Genomic DNA, 13119 nt, shown 5'->3' on the forward strand with positions numbered 1-13119 from the left:
AACGTTATTACCTGGGCTTTGCACTCAAATAAGATAAAATGCACAGGCGGTCTTGAGATTAAACACACAATTATGGCTGTTTTCTCCAGAGAGAAGGGGAGCGAGACAGGTTTGGGGAGTGGAAGCGATTGAGTTTCATTTTTACGATACACTTAAAATTATATTATCATTCTCTGCCTTGGGGGTTGGACTTGAGAGGGCTGAAGCTACTTAACCACTGAAAACTGTGTCAAGATTGGTGAATCCACGGAGGCCTGTTCGTAGGCTCGTGAAACCGTCTACATCTCGGAATGGGCCCGCTGCTGGGCGAAATCCGGGAATTTTCTCTGCTCACTAGGACAAAAGTATTAAGTGGTTTGGGATAAAAATTAAGCTTCAATTGACACAGTGGATCCTGGCAGCCTCTGCCGGCACGTGTAATTTATTTACAGGGTTGGAAAGTCGGCAAAATACATCATCAACTCTTATACAAACTTCTATTAGGTATTAAATACCCAAGCCTCAGAGAAGTAATTCATATAGTCCACCAACGTTCCAAAATAAACCTAATCTCCAGGCCCTCTGGAGAGCTTAAAACAGCAAATGGGATCTGTATTTTTAAAGCTGGGTTTATAATACGCCCTGGTTTCTTGCTAAAGCCTTATTTGCCATCAAACCTGTTATTTAAAAACAAAAGCAACAACATCTAAAAGAGTAATCTGGCTGCTAGAAAAGACACAAATAGGAAGAGACTGGGCCACAATGCAAGCAGGCCATCCCTGATACCCCTTCATACTCTCCCTTTCAGACCCAGGGTCAACATCCAAAGGCAAAGAAGCTTTGGGCAATAAAGCCTCCTGCAATTTCCACTTCAGAAGAAGTATGATCCCTTGAGAATGTCCACACTCACATACATTCTCATGAATGCACACACCCCCATGCCAGACCACAGACACAACCCAGCCGTGGGACCTCTTCCTTCCATAGAGGGTCATTTGACTCATTCATCATTTGACACAAAAGACCCATTTCCCACAAACTCTCAAGTTCACTCTGATCCCTGGCCTGTTCTCCCCACAAGCCTTTCTTCATCCCACCAAGCGTTTAATAAGAAATAATTATTTAATAGATCTCAAGCCATCAAGCCCAGTGAAGCATGCATTCTACACACGACGTGTGATGCGATCATGAGGAATTCTCTTCAAACAGATGTCTTCAGAACCGGTAGAAGGGCGACTGCAGCCAGGGCTTGGGCAACGAAGCTCCCCAAGCTGCATGACAGGCTCAAAGAGGGCCCTGAACCTGCAGTAACCAGCGGGATGCGTGTATGCGCTGCTTCCGAGAAGGGGCTGCTTCTAGGGGCCCTCTGGTCTCGGACTCCTTGCCTGAGGACCCCATGTCACAACCGGGAACCACTGTCCTTCTGCCACTTCTGCAGCAGAGCAGTGGGCAGAGCCCAATGGAGGCAGAGCCCCCCCTAAAATCACACCTCGGCCTGTTAGCTGAGACTCAGAAGTCTGCTCCGGGGACTGGTCATCCGGACCGGCCTGTGGCCTTCTGCTGCCTTCCCCCAGGGTTCGGGGCACACTCTGCAGCCACAGCGACTCCTTGCCACTACTTGGGTTTTAAGGGCTGTCCGTGAGAGCTCTGTGCTTTAGGGGGAAAGCACAGGCTCTGCAGTCAGACAGAGCTGGGTTCAAATTCCAGCCTCTATTACCTGCTACCTATACAGTGAGTCACTGTGAATTAAATCGTAAGCTCATTATTTAGACAAATCAGTTAACCTTTCCAAGCTTCATTTCCCCCATCTGTAAATTTAGAATAATGCCTCCTTTCCTCATAGGGTTGTCGGGCTTTATTAAGTGCAATGACAGCTATAAACTGCTCGGTCTGGCAATGAGTAGGTGCTCAATAAAGATTAGTTGACCTCCCTCCCTCTTCCGGTTCCTTCTGTACTCTACTTCAGGAGTGAAGAGTTCCAAGGAGAGATCAAATCTAGAACCTGACCTCTTTCCATACCCTAGATCCTTCCCAACTGCCCCAGCCAAGTTCATGTAGAATCCCGGAGCAACAGAGTAGGAAGAGACTATGGGTCATCCTATGGAACTGCTTCCCATTTTACAGATGGGGAAACCGAGACTCAAAGCCAAGGGCATGGCCCACATGCATTAAGGCTGTACAATGGCACGTGTGTTCGCTCCAGACAGTCCCAACCATAACCACCAAAAAAATTCAGGCCATGCAGGAAATGCATTATTCAGTGAGCGGACTGAAGGGCTCCTCTCAGTGCATCTGACTCAAATGCTGACTTTAAAAACACAGCTCGTAATGCTAACACAATCGCCTCAATCCACCGGAAACCTTCTGAAGGAATAACCCTTTGGAGTTTAGGGAAAGACGGGGGAAAAGGAGAAAACAGATGCTTCAAGTGACTTTAAACTAAAAGACACTGGGTTAGGGTTGTATTTTCTCCACCCCACCCCACCCCAGGTCTCTGTTTTCTTTCAGTTTCTTATAAATAAGGCTTTAGGAGACCAAAGCAGCCACAAAACTTTCCCCCTCTCTTTTCTGCTTCCCTTAACTCAGTAACTCAGCTATCAGTCCCGGACTTTGCTTCTAACGCCAAAGCATTTTTTTTTTCATTGTAAACTATTAATTCAGGCAGCGGCTGTTGATAAACAAGAAGTCCGTTTTTAAACTGCTAGAATCATTAGCACAGGGAAGGCGAGCAGCACAAATATTTCAGGAGGTTGCTCTTTTTTCCTGGCCCTGGTATCGCAGCTGGGCTTTCTGCATGTTGCAGCTGAATTTTTCAAAGCCCAGGGTAGAGTTTGTTTCATTTCTTCTCTCCCTTGAACTGAATGTCTTTGTTTCTTTAAACACAAAAATAGACTACCCCCTACCAGAAGAAACAACTGCAAGTCTCTAGGTCTAAACTAACTGCAACTAAAATCTGTATTAGGAAAAAAAAATTAGCAAACCACACACTGTAATTTGACTTTGAGTATAATCACAGATACAAGGTGAGGTTGTTGAAATACTACCATATCAGCTTCAAAGCAAGGAATTGCTTTTCTAAGAAAATTGAGAGAAAGAAGGGAGATTATCCTCTTTATGCAAAAGTCACCGTTAGCAACAGTCACTGGTCAACTTACAAATAAAGTTGGTATTTATTTGTTTGTTGTTGTTTTTTCCCTATTCCTATCCAAAAAAGGGTTGAAAACCCCATTCCAAACTTTAGTTTCTCCCCTTTTCTAGGATGCTGGCCAAACTCCACAAAATAAAACCAAAGAAAATGATGATAATTATGCAACATTCAGAACAAAGAACATAAGAATATATTTTTTTAAATGATTCATTGTGCACTTATGCCTGTAATGGGATTTTAACACACTGTAAAAATAAGTGTGCTGGCTCACTTCGCTTCTCATGCAACTGTAACGCAGGGAGATGAAGAACTCAAAGATGGGGTGAGGTTTTGTTTCTTTTCAGAAGGAGGAGAAGTGTGAAGGAAAACCACGACGTATAACCATGGCATATAAAGAAACATGTATTTTCATCACAGATGGAGCAACACAGCCTATGGATACGATTCTGCAGCCAAGACAGTCCTGAGACCTCAGGCCAGCTGAGCACTTCAGGTAAACGACTCAGAAACAGCTAAGCCTAAATTAAGTTACGATCTCATGTGCTGGTCCCCTTTCCATTTTGCACGCCAAGTCTTAGCAGCTTCTAGAGAGCTTAGGAGGCAGGAAGAGAAGAGGAATTCTAGCCACACAAGATTCTTAGGGAATCTTTGGGAATTATATTTCCGCTACATGTCTATAAAAGATTTGTCGGGTACATAATTCTTATGACTGTAGACGCAACATGTTTCTATCTTATTTGTGTACCCACACACATACATGTTTCTCTTTGTCTCACTGAGCCTGACATTTGGCCAGCAGGTTTTTCTCCCCCTTATTTGAAACCTCAAGCACTGAAAAAATTTGGATCTGATTATTTCCGGATCACAGGACCAGCACTTTAAAATGGATGAAATGCAAGCAAATTGCCCACTAGAGCCGGAGGGGGTAAATGCTTTCAAAATAACTCATACCTTTCTATTATGGATGTGCTGGCCCCTCAAAAGCCTCCCCAGAACATCACAGTGGCTTCTGATTCAGATGAAGAAACTCTACCAGGTAATGCCAACCAAAACTGTCATGTCTCACTTTCCACCACCAGCCCCTAATGCCCCTAATGCAATCTACAACTGCTTTCCTTTTTTGTTTTCATTTTTAAAGAAAATATATATACTAACTTTTTTTTAAGTTACAAGATTAACTACTTTTTGGAATTTTCAGCCACGTTATGATGGCCTTTTACTAATGGCAGAGTCCACATTTGTCATGACCATCAGCCTCCTTTTTATTGCTAGGACGTGTCTAGTCTCAGAGCACAATGAAAACGGCCCACTGAGTCGCTGAGAATTAAACAGTGAGCTCATTATCTGGTTTGGTCTGAGAGCAGCAATTCTGGTCAAACGGAATCTTCTGGTAAACTACGAAGTTATCTAATGATGGCATAGATACTAGTTACCAACTTCCAAAGATTCGAGACAGAAGAAATACCAAAAGCAAAAATATTTTAAATTCTCTGGGAACATTCGGGAGGCCGTCCTGAACACCCAGCTCTCGGCCCCCAACACACACACATAGAAGGTACAAGTTGTGGAAGCAGAATCGAACTTTGGAACAGGAAGCCTTAGAAACTGCCACTTACTGTCAGTAGCCTTGAGCACATCCTTGAACCTTAATGTCTTCATCCATAAAATGGGAATCACAGTAATAAGAAGCCAGCGCTTCTACATCTGTCCCCTCGGAACAGCCCGCAAGGTAGGCAGAGTGCAGCTGGCATGAGGACAGATGAGGGAACGTGTGGGGGACACACGCTGAAAACTGTAAAGCACTGTGCACAGGGAGCGAGCATCATCGGGCCATCGCCACAAAGCTGACCGCCTCCATAAAGTCCAGATGTTTACTTTCTTTCCTTGTCAGGACTTCCAAAAGCAGAGTGTCGGGTATTTAATAATAAGAAAGAAAAAACGTAGCATCTGGTAATTTGGCCTTTTTAGCTGTTTGGAATCTGGATAAACAGGACTCTGTCATAAACAGATCGTGATTCTTATTGTAAATGATGACAATGTTAGTCCATGACGACGCACCATCCCCAGTGCCTCCTAACTCCAGACCTGGAAACGCAGAGGACCCCAACATTTACGGACAAGCTGCTGGATTCAAGAGCTCACTCCCTTCCTCGGCTTAGGGTCTGTCCGAAACGGAAGGCCGATCATTTGAAACCTGATTCCAAACCAAGCAATACTGTCTTCTCTCCGGTCACCAGGCAGCAGTGGCCACAAAAGACCTGCAGCTTGGCTCCTCTCAGCTTCCTCTGGCTAGGGCACCAGAGTTAAAGTCGTTAAGGTCAACATTTAAAATATCACACCTCTCTCCCTCCTCACCCTACCCTCTTTATCTCAAGTATCGCTGACCATAACACGGTGCCCTACATGAATTAATAAAAGTGACCCCTTTTTCCTTCTTAGTTTATAAAGTATTCTTACAACAACTGTTTCATTTTCCCTTGGGAGGAAGCATTATTACCTCTTGTGCAAATGGAAAACCAGAAGTTGAGAACGTTAAACACATTACAAGAGTAATCTCCAAAATAACCAGGCACTGAGGCGGCCCTTTCACACTCGTATCACTAATGCTCTCTTCAGTCTTCCCAAGTAAGTCTCAGGGTAGATTTACAAATGAGGAAACTAAGGCTCAGAGAGGGGAAATAACTTCCCCGGGTCCCACAGGTCCTGGATGGCAGAGTCTTACAATTTCCAGCACGGTCAATAAATATTTTTCAGTTGGCATTCTTACCTGTCTGTTTCCAATAAGCCTGAGACTTGGAGCTAGACACCAAATATTCAAAGGGTTGCGATGTCTAGGGAATATTTGGGTGGGAATGGCGGCAGTAAGAAGGTTTCCTTTACGGCATTTTCAAGAGGGCTGCTCAGCTCTGGTTTTGTGTCAGGCCACTGCCTGGCTTGACTTTGGGGAAAAATTCGCATAGAGAGACAGAGGCCAGGTCGGAAACCTCTTCAAGCCCAGGTCCATAAGCAATGGGCTGGCCAGAAACCCCGCACCCAGTAGGTCTCAGTTTCCTCATCTTTTAAATGGGTGGGACAAATCCTACCCCACCAGCCTTGCTGGGGGCTATGAAGAAAACAGAAGCATCTTTAAAAAGTTTAATCAGTACCACCATCTTAAGGTACAAAGAAAGAGGTGCTTCCTTGCATTCTTTTATCCTCCTCTGCCCCTTCCAAATATAATCCTGATTTAAAGATCTCATGTTTTAGACATTGAGAGTGTGTGGATAAAAATAATTGGGATTTGGGGGAATGGAAGTCAGAAGGTGTACACAATGCATCCAGACGAAAGGTCTCTAACTACGGCTTGGAACAAAGGCTATGTTTGGGAGAGCCATTTATTAGGTCTGCAGAGAGCTCGATCTTCAATTGACAGCTATTTTTTTTAAACACAAAATGTTTCAGGAGGGCATCTATTTAAGGGAGGATTGTGTATGGAGCGGGGCAAGGGAGGGAGCTCAGGGCAGCAAATATTACTCATGTCTTGCTGCACAGCCCTCTCTCTCCCTAGTAAAAGAGAACCTCATGTGTGTATTCCAGTAATAATACACTAAAGGCGTTTTTTTCTATATCTACCCTCTAAAAAATGACCTCTCTCTCTTGGAGAAGAGACTGACATTTAAAACAACGAGACAAGAAGTAGTGCTCTCCTACAAAGTCAGGTGTTTTCATTAAAAAGAAAAAAAGTGTTTATATTTATTTCATTTTACCAGTCTTTGCATTGGGGAGTTGGGTTTTTTTGTTTTGTTTTGTTTTTTAACCTAAAAGGAGCTCTCATCTCTAAAAGCAAGCCACCCTACCTTTTCTAAGTTGCTGGGGCTGGCTGATGCTAAAGTAGTGATGCCTACAGAGCCATAAAACACACTTTTTGTCCTTCCTTAAGAATCGGCTGGAAATAGAACCAAGAGGTCCCAAACACTGAAATAATGAAACCCCAAAGCTTTGGTTTCTCCCAGGGAAAAAACGGTGGGGGCAGGGGGGAGGACACGGTGCCTTAACAATTTCCCCAATTTCTGGTTAATTATCTGTCAGCATGAAACTTATAAATAATGGCTCAATAATAATTAACTGTGATGAGAAGAACATGTTCATGAGAATCCAGCCTCATCGCTGACTTTGACCCATTAATTATACTGGAGCCTGCACCTTATACCCACCAGCCTCACTGGGTAGAGGAAGGGTATTGCAAACTAACTTTTGACCCAAAACTATTCTTCTGAAGCATCAAATACAGAACAGCCATTGTTAAAGTCGGGACTTGACTCAGGCTAGATTATAGATTCATAAAATTTTCCATCAGGAATCCAGAAATCATCTGGTATAATTAATTCCTTACTTGACAGATGGGGAAACTGAGGTCCCAACAGGCGAGGGGTCTTGCTGAAGGCTTCTGGTTTTTGTTATTGAGGGAGACTGGAATACTTCAAAGGATGCCTTTAGCAGCCTCAGAGATAGACATACTCGAGTTGCTACTCATCCTAATTTATAATAAGATTTTGACAAGTTTCACACAACTTTTATCAGAAACATACAGAAGCAAAATTATGTAATCTGAGCTGTCTATACACCCATCTCCCCCAGTATAAGCTACTGAGTTTAAATTAGATGCTTCCTAAACAATCATTGTTTCAGAATGACAAGCGAGTCCCAAACAACTCGAGAGAAACTGATGAACTCCGGAGAAAGTTCTACCAAGTTTTCTCCGGAGGATTCCTACAAAGGCCTGCGGTGGAAACGTCAGAGAGCCCAAATCTCTCCACACCCACGCTCAGGCACGTCGGCGGGGCCAGACTTACCCTTACAGGCGGCAGAAGCCTTGGACGGACCGTAGTCTCGCGGGCTCCGGGGCTCGAGGAGGTCATGGGCGCGCAGTGGCGCGGGCAGCAAGTCACGCGGACCCCCATCCCCGCAGCCCCCGCTGCTCACCGTGACCCTGAAGGCCATGTGCGGGCCGAGGCCAGCGGGCCCCCGGCCGGGACCCGGAGCGCCGGGAGCCTCCTTCGGCCTCTTGTCTGAGTGCGCCTAGGCCACCTCGCAGTGCATGGCGCCGGGGCGGGGCGCACCGCTGGAGGTCGCGCCGGGCTCCTGCGGAGGGGAGAAAGCACAGGCGCGTTAGAATGAGCAGAGAGGTCCCCTTCTCGTCCGGAGGCCAAGGTTTGGGCAGGTCACCATCCCTCCGTTTATTCCTCCTTTTTGAAATGGGTTCGCGCCACCACACACCCTAACGTAACACTCACCCTAACCTACCTGATCCGCGTAAAAGGCCCGTTCCAGGGCGCAGGAGCGGCTGGCCGTCCTTCCCTGGCTTGTGGAGGGCCCGGCCACCCAATCCGCCCCCACCAAGCCCTCTTTGGACGAATGGGGAAACTGAGGCCTGGAGAAGGGACAGCGCCTGTGCGCGTCACCCAGTGAGATACAGAGCGGGCGGCAACCAGGGATTCCCGGGGCAGGGCTCTGGCGAAGCCGCGGAGACTGCTCGGGGTAGGTCACCCGCTGCACTCCTCGCCTCGTGGGCGCTCTGGGAGCCGGCTGCGCGCAGGGACCGCGGACTGAGCACCCACAGGCCGGGGGACAGACCCTCTGAGATCTCACCACCACCACCCAAGCTGCGAAAGTGGGAGTCGGAGGATGGGCGCTCACTCCCGCGACGCGAACCCATCACACGCACACTCCCACGCGCAGCTGAGAAAACAAACCTATCGCGCATGCAAACCTGCAAAAAGTCGGTAGCCCATGCACGCCCGCTCCCACACACACCAAACACCCAGCAAATGCACACTCGGGGACACGACGTGCCATACACACTACCCTCATTCACCCGCTCAGACTCTCAGCAACACTAGCAGCCGCACGGTCTCACACTCTCCGCGCGCGCGCGCTGCGTGCCCCTCAACAGAGCCTTGGGCCTTCCATCGTCCCTCCTGGAAAAGGGCCCCGGGCCCCCAAACTCTCCTTTCCCCTCGCGCTCCCCGCGCCATCCCAAAGCTCCCCAATTCCACCTTCCCTGGGACGCCAGCCTCGGATGTCTGGCCGGGCGCCCGCCCGCTTCCCGGGCCGCGGGCCGCGCCCCCTCTCACCTCGCCCAGCTCACCTCGCGGCGGCCGCAGCAGCTTGCTCCCGGGGCGCGAGGCTAGGCGCGCCTCCACTGGCGCCGCAGCCCCAGCAGCAGCAGAGTCCAGCGGGGCGGCACCCCGGGGCGGGGGCGGGGCCGCGGCCGGCCTGACAGCCTCTCCAGCCACTGGCTCGCTGCGGCCGCCGCGCCGAGGCCAATCGCGGCGCGAGGGCGGGGCCTCCGCCCTCGGGCCAGGGCCAGCCGGGCGCAAGGCTGGGCGGAGGGTTTGACAGGCGGCGGCCGGCGGCGCCCGGTGCTGTGCGGCCCCTCCCTCCTCAGGCTGCCGATGAGGGCAGGCCCGCGGGGCGGCGCCGCGGGCTGCAGGGCCTGGGCTCTGTCGTCGGGGCTGGGCTGGCCAGGGCGGCGGAACGCCTTGGGTATCAGGAAAGCCGGGCTCAACCTGGCTCTTCTCCACCTTTCCCAGTGGCTGAGAGAAGACCCTTCTTGCCCTGTCCAGCATCAGTTTTCTCCTGGTCAAATGGGACCGGCCAACCCTGCTACCGCGGAGACAATGGATGTGAAAGTGCTTTCAGAGTTTTCTTGCAGAATCCAACCCACTCACTCCAGAGCTCCCACAGCTTTCGCAGAGGGTCAGCGGCGAGGTTGGGACCGAACCCACGGCTCTCAGACCACTTGTCTTAAGTTTTTGTTTCTGTGGTGTTTTTCACCAAAAAGGAAACAGATTAGAGGGCCTCATTCCGAAGTTAAACAAAAATAGATACCCGGATCCCAACTAGAAAACACCCCAAGTGAATCTGTGAATCTATCTGGGAGCAGGGTCCCAGCACCTCGAATTTTAGCAAGCCCCCAGGAGGTGCTTACAGCCCTGGGGGTTGAGACCCACTCCTCTAAGTTCCTCCAGGACCTGCAACCTGGTTCCCCTGCATTCTGGCTCCCCTCACAGACAGCAGTGTCCCAGTGAGTCGGGCCCAATGTGTACAAAGAACCCTGGACCAAGAACAAGACCTCAGGGCGACTGGAAGAGGTAGCTCAGTTCCCTTTTCTGAGCCTCAGTTTCCTCCTGTGTAAAATGGGGTTATTCACCCAGGCCAGGTCTATTTGCCAAGGCTACTGGAGTTTCCACCCAGGTCCTTGAGATGGTCTCTGCGTTTCATGTCGGCCTGCCCCGCTCCGCACTGTTTACTGGTGATCTGGGTCCACTCCAAGGACCCTGCCTGGCTCCGCACTCTTTGAAGAGAGGGGTCTGGTCTCTTTGGCCTTGGTCTCAAATTGAAAAATGTATATGGAGCCCCTCCCTACTACTCAACAAGTCAGGCCTCACAACATAGGAGTCCACACAGAGTAAGAGACCTCAGGCAGCATCCCCGGATTCTTGGAAAACCAGGATTTCAGAATCACAGAATCCTAAAATCTGATTTCCTATCATTGGTTAAATATAGCATCTTACAATTAGAGAGCAATAAAGGTAGGAAGGACCTTGGAGATTTCGTTAGACCCACCCCCACGTTCAGAGGAGAGAGGATGTGACCGGCCCACAATATGGTGGGGTGTGGCACAGCTGGCACTGGAATCCAGGCTTCCTGACTCCTAGTCCAGCACTCTTCCTCTATACCAGCCTGATGCCTCTAATAGGTACAGGATGTCAGCCAATCCCACCCACTGCACACAGGCCAAGGGCCATGGACTGCATAAGACAACACAAAGGTCTTGCCTTTACCCGAGGATCTGGAGTTGGGGATTACTGCTACTTATATGGCAGGAGGGGAAGGGTTGGAAGGAGTAAGAGTAGCTCACCAACGCCTCCAGCACACCACCAGGTGCTCCTCCCCCAGCCCCTTGCTCTTCTGAAGCTCTAGGGCTGGTTCTGGCACTAATAAGCCTTGCGGCTTTAGGTAAATCAGGACCTCATTCTGCACCTAAGTTTCCCCCTCAACAAACAAGAGGACTGGGAGATCACTGACCTTTCCAGTTCTGCTCTTCGGTGAGGCCAGGCACCAAGTCCTCTGCCTTCCCTCCCCACCACACGTACACACACATACCCCCACACACAGCACTGCACACTTAGTCAGAACTCAGGAAACATTTGCTGTAGAAGTCACTTAACAAACTGGAACTGCAGGCAAAGATTCTCCAAATTTCCAAGTTGCAGCAACAGCTCATTTAGTTATTCTTTGCTGAGCACCTACCCTGATCCAAGTCCCATGCCTGAGCTAGGGACATGGAGTTCCTGCCTTTCCCTCAGTGAACTCACAGCTCCACCCTACCAGGACGGATGGGTTTGTGAAGCCTGGCAAAGCAACGAGAAGGTTAATCTACTCAATAGAACAGACCTCTTAAACGTAGTATGTGGCAGGACCTCTTTGCAGATATACAGAACAACTTCCAATGGCCATCTAAATATAGTCAAACCATTTTCTCACCGCACCTCTTAGCTCTATCCTCTGTTCCAAGTACCTTAGAATATTTTTCATCTCCTAGAACCTGGAACATATATTCATGCCTTCATAGCCTTGTATATGATGTTTGCTATGCTAACACTTTCCCTTTGGTTCACTCCTTCCTAAGAATCATTTAATACCCAGCTCAAGCGTCACTTTTTCCCAGAAGACTTCCCTGAATCCTCTGGCTAGAATTATTTTCTTCCTGCATATTCTCACAGCAATCTCTGCTTCATTCTATCTCAGAACTTGTTACACTGATTTATAATGACCTATCTGTCTCTCCCTCTAGACTGAGAGCTCTCTGAGAGCAGGAGCACCTTTTGCCTTTGTAACTCCAGAGCCTAGAACTGATTCAGGCACAAAGTCAGCACTAGGTAAGTGTTTATTGAATGTTGATTGAATTATTAAAGAATGACCACTACTTCCTTTGCTTGCCTGAATTTCTGGCTAAGTGCATCTTCATCCTATTGTGACCTCCCCCCTCACCACCTTTATAAGCATATACTCAGAAAAAATAGACATTTGTATGTCTAGGGTCTCCTGTGTCCTAGAGACATGAGGAAGGAGAAGGAATAGAGGTGATAGATGTTACGGTGCTTACCCTACCTCTATTTCTTGCAGCAAGGGAAGAATTAACATTCACTGGGGAAACTACTATGTGCCGGGTACTATGGCTGATAGTCTCCATATGTAATCTCATTTAATTCTGACAACTCTGAGAAAAAGAGGATATCTTTCCTATCTTATAGATGAAAAAAATAAAAGCTCAAAATTGATCTGCCAAAGTTCTCACGGTCAAAAGTGTCTGCCTCCCATACATCTATGGCCAACTTATCTTTGATAAGAGTGCCAAGATCGCTCATTGAGGAAAGAATAATCTTTTCAACAAATGGTGCTAGGACAACTGGATATCTACATACAAAAGAATGAAGTTGGGGACTTCCCTGGTGGCACAGTGGTTGGGAGTCCGCCTGCCAATGCAGGGGACACGGGTTCGTGCCCCGGTCCGGGAGGATCCCACATGCCGTGGAGCGGCTGGGCCCGTGAGCCATGGCCACTGAGCCTGCGCGTCCGGAGCCTGTGCTCCGCAATGGGAGAGGCCACAACAGTGAAAGGCCCGCGTACCACAAAAAAAAAAAAAAAAAAAAGAATGAAGTTGGATCCCTATCTCAAACCATATACAAAAAGTGACTCAAAATGCATCAACTTCCTAAATATAAGAGCTAAAACCATAAAACACTTAGAAGAAAGCATAGGGATAATCTATGTGACCTTGGATTTGGCAATGGATCCTTAGATGTGACACCAAAAACACAAGCATAAAAGAAAAAAATAGATAAATTGACTTCACCAAAATTAAAAACGTTTGTGCATCAAAGAACATTATGAAGATAGTGAAAAAACAACTTAGAGAATGGGAGAAAAATATTTGCAAAACATGC

The 13119-nt window shown here is 48.1% G+C and overlaps 1 protein-coding gene across 3 annotated transcripts in view; it reads right to left on the reverse strand.

Moving 5' to 3' along the window:
- The window catches only part of GLIS1 (GLIS family zinc finger 1), a 227767-nt gene extending 218445 nt beyond the window's left edge, over positions 1 to 9322 (reverse strand). For 2 of the 3 annotated variants that reach the window (XM_082615912.1, XM_082615910.1), the window contains exons 1-2: positions 9241 to 9288; positions 7960 to 8248 (exon numbers count right to left, since the gene is read on the reverse strand). In XM_082615912.1, coding sequence (XP_082472038.1) covers positions 7960 to 8107 — 148 coding nt within the window. In that variant the 5' untranslated portion in view covers positions 8108 to 8248; positions 9241 to 9288. Of the gene's footprint in view, positions 1 to 7959; positions 8249 to 9240 lie in introns of all 3 variants that reach the window. The other variant, XM_082615911.1, reaches the window with a different exon arrangement.
- Positions 9323 to 13119: the final 3797 nt, after the last annotated feature.

This window comes from Mesoplodon mirus, assembly GCF_964341445.2.
Source record: "Mesoplodon mirus genome assembly, chromosome: 3".
NCBI lineage: Eukaryota > Metazoa > Chordata > Mammalia > Artiodactyla > Ziphiidae > Mesoplodon > Mesoplodon mirus.